Below are 5,659 nucleotides of genomic sequence, written 5' to 3' on the forward strand. Positions count from 1 at the left end.
GTGCTAGCAAGGCAGTCCTAGCCCAGCAAGGTGCTTCCCTTAGAAACAGTCTGAAAGCACAGCTCCCACTAGACAGCATCAATCACAATAGACTGTAGTGCCAGTCTCCAGATACCCCGGGAAACATCCAAAGGTATGGAATCTCATCTAACAGAGAAATGAAGTCTTAGACTATAATCACAGAACACCTCTACAGAAACCAGGAACAAGGGGACACTAGGACCAGTCTCTTCCTGTGGGCCAATACCCCCTATAAAACAAGCTGTGCCTTAATTATTGCTTCTTTATAAAATTACATTTCCACAGAACTATGTAGTACCTGACGCAGAAAAACAATCACATAAGGAAGCATTTATTTGAGGTTTAACATGAATACAAACAAAAATTTGTGTAAACACAAATCCACATTGAGTCATAACACAGATAGCAAAGGACAAAGTAAAAACAAGAAACTAATCGGCAGCTATATACAGTTGGACACAATCGTGTCGTGTACACTAGAAAGTCTTTTACAAAATAATCATCTCAGGTCAACACAAGATCAAGCAATCTTCAATGTCATCCTGTAAGATGGTTTCTTTACACCTAAAACAAAAACAAAACAACCATTAGCAGTGTGCAACCCTCCCAAGTTTGCAAAGGTCCACTTTCATGAATTAAGTCCTCACTTTATTCTTTTCTTCAACAATTAAAGATCACATGCATGTTTATTGACAAAGTGTAGTTTGGGTGTTTGAAAAACTCACTGTGGAGTTCCCAAATGACATTAGGTATATTCACTTTAGAACACAGGAATGTAATCTTTCCACAGTTATAAGCCTAGCAGATGAAGGCCAACTAGAGGCATAGCTCTAGCTAGCCAAGTAGAACCAATACAAATTTCAGGCAGGTTTAGAGTATTAACATGACAAGGAATTGCTTTGTGCATATGATCTTTAACTTATATCCCAGATTTAAAAGTTCTTGTTTTGGTTTGTAGATTTCACTATTAGCTATAAAAAGAAAAAGCAAGCATTAAATCTTAAAGAATGGACACTTAAAATGAGGCTCCACAATTGAAATACAACACTAAACAGAAGACCAAAATGATTAAGCTGTAAAAAGGCATTTATGTACTTTAACTCCTGCAAAAAACCATTTAAGTTAAGTTTAGACACTTAATCTCCAAAAAGATTAAAAAGAAGCAAAGTCTGAAGTTTCCACTTTTAATCTTTACGCTGGTACATGAAGTTGGAAGAGACCATACCACAGGACAGCCTTTTCTGGTGTATGCCTTGCGCTCTGCCCGCAACGTGCGACCCCCAGAGATAGACGTGGTCAGGGTGACACACGGCCTGCAATGAAGTTCCCGCTGGCGGGTACAAACAAGGTATAATGTCAGAGTTAGAAGACAACATTCTTGTTTTCCTTAAGTTGTACCCATTTCAGTACTTTACCTGTTAATAGCTCTAAAAAAAGTTTAAACCTCCTGGTACACAAAGCAAACAGAAAAACTCTTAAGTTTTTCTGTAATTCTAAAAAAGGTGAGGTAAGACTTTAAAGTTAAAGATCTATAGACACTTTAGGCAAAACAGGCTCATAAAGCAATTACAGATTTACAATTTAGTAAAGACTACATATATTGTTTACTCTTTTCCATTTGTCTATTGATCTTTAAATGAAATCAGACATTGCCAATGTTTCCTTGTAAGGGCACACACCTGCTTTCTCCCAGGTCCTCCTCAGTAGGGCTGGTAATTGTTCTGGTGATTGCCACCCCCTCGGGATGCCTTGCCGTAAGTGCTCTGTTGACCTAGTTTGAAAGGATAAATGTTTTACTAAGTTTCCTATAAAACCGCCCCTTAAACTATGCATGCTGAACATTAAAAATATCAAGCCACCTTAACAGCCAATAGAGTTATAATTGCACTTTAAATAGCCATCACTGTCTGTTACTTTCCTATGACTACACAATATAACAACTTCAATCATCAATAGGAAACTCATACACACAAACAACTTCAGAATGGGAAAGTACTTCAAAACTGAATTTAATGCCACTGGTTTATAAAATTAAGTTAAGTATTCTTACCGCTGTAGTCTGCATATCCCTGTCCATATCCATAGTTCCCATAGTTATACCCAGTATAATCATATCCGCCATAGCCACTATAGTTTTGATCACCACCATAGGCACTATTATAATTTCCATATCCTTGATCATAATAGTTATTAAATCCTTGGTTCCAGTTTTGGCCCTGACCTGAAACAATGCACAATGATGGTTAGGAAACCACTTTGGACCCTCTCGATGCTAACACAACATGATGCATTCTGTCCCCTACACTGTACTTTAAATCAGAACACCACCCACAAACCAGCCTTTACCATGTGGGATCATCATAAAAGATCCAATCTAGCTGCTTTTTTTTATGGGCCAATTGCACCTAGCAGTTAACTGCCTCAGCTTAAAAATCAGTGTCCCCCACATTAAGTCTCACCTCTTCCACGTCCCCTAGCACCACCTCTTCCACCAGCCGTCCCACCTCGTCCACCTTTCTGTTGCTGCTGCTGCTGCCTGTATACCTCTTTGGGTTGTGCAACTTTGATTTCGCACTAAAAACAAACAGAATTTTTGCTTATGTTCTAAGCTCTGAACACAAAACCACTTTTCTTTTCAAACAGGCTTTTCACATGCACACTTAATGTAATTCAATTCATTTACCTTCCCAGAACCTATTTGATGGTATCTGCTTTCTAACAATTTCTTTACTGGCTCTTCATCTGTATACGTGATAAAACAGAATCCTCTTCTTTCATTTGTTTTTGTATCCATGGGAAGCTCGATATTTTCTATCTGAAATCAGGTGCACATTCAAAACAAAACCAGCAGTTAAGGGAAGCGAATAGGTACTACAGGCTTCTCACGAACATCACAAGCCCATCCTACTGAGCTTCACTTTCTAAAAAGTCTACATTCTTTTAAACCCAGAGTGGCCACAGGTTGGCTACACATCACTTTAAGCCTTTGAGCTTTGGCTACACCAGGCTCCTACTATAGCACAGAAAGCAGCCGTTAAGACGCAGTAACTAGAGCATTCAGTCCTATCCTGTGAAATATTAATGACAACTACACAAAATTGACCAAGCACAAGTATTTCAAAAACACACCAGATGCATGCAAACAAACAGCCCACCTCTCCAAAGGCTCCAAAATATTCTTTGATTTGTTCTTCTGAAGTATCTGGACTCAATCCACCCACAAAAACCTTTTTAGGGGGTTCTTTTCCCTTTAAAGCTTTGGCCCTTTTGGGGTCTATCAATTTGCCATCCAGTTTGTGTTCTTTCAGTTCCAAAACCTGGAAGACAAGTTAATTTGACAGGAGCTTAGAAGCCTGGAGCAATTTAAAGGAGACACTAAAGACACAGTGCAGACCACATCCCTACCTTATCCACACTAGCAGCATCTTTGAAAAGCACAAATCCAAATCCTCTCGATCTTCCAGTGACTGGATCTGTTTTAATTGTGCAGTCTACAACTTCCCCAAATCGAGACAAATACTCAGTCAGATCTTTCTTGCTTGTGTCCCAGCTCAAGCCTCCAATAAACATTTTACTAGAAATAAAGTTATTTAAAAAAAAAGACTTAATAGTAACTTCGCGATTACTTCAACCCTGTAATTAAACAGTAAAAAAAAGTACAGGGTAATTTATTCACTAAGTGCAAGCAATCTGTTTTGATTACAAACGCTAAGAGGCCACAAAAACCTTAAGATCACTTGCTCGGACCAGCAGACAGGTTGCTTTCTACCGTGCAAACACAAAGCGCCAACGAAATCCCGTAGGGGTTCTGCTCCGATGACTTTGGGTTACAAAGTACAACTTCTACAACCGAATCCCCCACAACCTAAACTGAACTTTTAACCACAGCTCTAGACTCAACTTGGTACCTAAAGAACTCCACGCATCAGTCAGCTACCGGCGCCCAAACCAAGTTGCCCAAGCCTCCCCAGGAAAAGCCGCCCAGGCAGCAACACACACAATGAAGAGGCGGTGGCAGCTGCGGCGTGCGGCGCACCGAGCCGGCCCCTCCCCCGCGGCGCCTGCGCACTCGGGACACCGGCGGCGCCGCCCTCCTCCCCCCCCAACCCCGCCTCCCTTCCCCCACCCGCGGCGGGCCTCTCGAGTCACCCCGTCTTACTTTCCACTAGTGGGGAAGCTACTGGGGTCCAGCGGGCACGCGGAGAATCGACTCGGGGAAATAGTGGGGGCAGCGCGCGCAGCTCCAGAGGGACGAAGGGCGCGCGCGGGGCCCTGGGGGAGGGGAAGAGCGGAGCGTGCGGTACCCGTCATCCTGCTGATTCTTGCTCGCGTTGATCTTGGATCCCTCTGCGAACTCCTCTATGTTGCTGTACTCGTTCATGTCCTCCATGGTGGCGGAGCCGTCGGCGAGGGGTTGCTGGCGCGCAGAGCGGGTCCCGGCGGCAGCGGCAGCGGCGGCGGCGGAGCGTTGTATGGAGCCGGATTTAAAATGGCGGCGGAAGAGATCCGGCCGCCGCCTGCGCCCTCCCTTTATAGCCGCCCCGCCCGCCAATCGGGAGGGCTGCTGGGCGGTGACGTGGCGCGAGCTCCGGCGCGCCCCCTGCCGGGAGGCGCTGGAAGCGAGCGAAGGGAGGAGCGGGGCGAGCTGCCGGGGCGCCCGCGGCCGCCAATGGGAGAGGCTGCGGGAGGCGAGAGTCGCGGGAGCGGAGGGGAACAATGGCGGCGGCACATGGGAGAGCCGGGGCGGGACCTCCATCGAGGTGCTCCGGGTGAGGAGCGAGGTGGCGCTGGGGGTCGGGCTGAGCGGACAGGAGCGATCAGACGAGCGAGCCCGATGCGCAGCAAATCCCGGGCCGCGCCCTCGCAGGGCCACAGTCCCTCTTGCCTGCAGAGCCTTTTGTGTCGCGCGTCCGGTCCGGCCCACTCCCGTCCTGCGCCCTCAGTCCCCCAGTGCGGAGCCGCGGCGACGGCGACGGCTGGGACCGCCTGGCTGCTCCGGGAAAAAGGCGGCGTGCACCCGAAGCTGCAGCGCGCTCGCCCGCCCTCCCGCCCGGCGCACGCGTGTTCTGTCCTCGCGCCGGACCCGCGATGACCCCCTGGGTGGTGGCGGCTGTTCCGCCGTCGCCGTGGGGCGGTGTCGTCTCGGGGGGGGGGGTCTCGGCTGCAGGGTCGCCGCAGCCCGGGTCCGAGCGGCCTCCCCGGCTGGCTGTGGCCGCGGCGGAGGGCGGGGCCTGCTCGGATGACTGAAGCGGTGCCCAAGCGCACGCGGTGGGCGGGGAAGGGGTCAGGTGCGGGCCAAGGCAAGGGGACACTCACGTCCCCGGCGCGCCACTCCAGGGGCTCCCGTTGCACGTGCCCCGGCCGTGCCACTCGCGCCGGCTCCACCAGGCTGCGGAGGGCTCGCGCCCGCGCTCCGGGCTCCGGGCTTGGGGGTTCGCTTCTTTGTTCCCGCCCACGCGAGGCCCATTTTGACGGATCGCGTTCGCGGCTCGCCGGTGGCCAATCGGCGCGCGCGCCCTGTTTTCCACGCCCCCTGGGGACCCCGGAGCACCGCCCCTCAGCCTGCTCACGTGGTCCGGGCCTGCGCTGCTTGTCTGCTCTTTGGGGTGCAGCACCTAGGGCGGCTTGCTCTGCCATC

The 5,659-nt window shown here is 49.3% G+C and overlaps 1 protein-coding gene across 9 annotated transcripts; it reads right to left on the bottom strand.

Annotated features, from left to right (window-relative positions):
- Window positions 1-331: 331 nt before the first annotated feature.
- Hnrnpdl (heterogeneous nuclear ribonucleoprotein D like) lies at window positions 332-4,920 on the bottom strand. Of its 9 annotated transcripts, XR_007593174.1 has the most exons (9): window positions 4,326-4,919; window positions 3,427-3,595; window positions 3,177-3,338; window positions 2,705-2,836; window positions 2,481-2,595; window positions 2,072-2,242; window positions 1,701-1,792; window positions 1,247-1,351; window positions 332-585 (listed from the first exon to the last, which is right to left on the bottom strand). XR_007593174.1 is itself a non-coding variant. In XM_050149804.1 (8 exons), exons 1-7 carry the CDS (start codon window positions 4,775-4,777, stop codon window positions 1,722-1,724), a joined length of 1,272 nt encoding a protein of 423 aa, XP_050005761.1. In that variant the 5' UTR covers window positions 4,778-4,919; the 3' UTR covers window positions 332-585; window positions 1,701-1,721. The 9 variants fall into 9 exon arrangements, 7 of the variants coding, with proteins under 7 accessions (XP_050005761.1, XP_050005760.1, XP_050005764.1 ...); XR_007593173.1 differs by having other exon boundaries at window positions 1,247-1,792; XM_050149804.1 differs by lacking the exon at window positions 1,247-1,351.
- Window positions 4,921-5,659: the final 739 nt, after the last annotated feature.

The sequence above is a fragment of the Alexandromys fortis genome, unplaced genomic scaffold (genome assembly GCF_014885135.2).
Source record: "Alexandromys fortis isolate MF-2015 unplaced genomic scaffold, M_Fortis_MF-2015_v1.1 scaffold_0, whole genome shotgun sequence".
Taxonomy (NCBI): domain Eukaryota; kingdom Metazoa; phylum Chordata; class Mammalia; order Rodentia; family Cricetidae; genus Alexandromys; species Alexandromys fortis.

Coding starts and splice junctions, on each gene's coding strand:
- Hnrnpdl (XM_050149804.1), bottom strand. CDS start 4,777: ATGGAGGTCCCGCCCCGGCTCTCCCATGTGCCGCCGCCATTGTTCCCC. Junction 2,596..2,704: donor ATCAAATAGGTTCTGGGAAG/GTAAATGAATTG, acceptor GTTTGTTTTTAG/TGCGAAATCAAAGTTGCACA. Junction 2,243..2,480: donor TGCTAGGGGACGTGGAAGAG/GTGAGACTTAAT, acceptor GCATTGTTTCAG/GTCAGGGCCAAAACTGGAAC.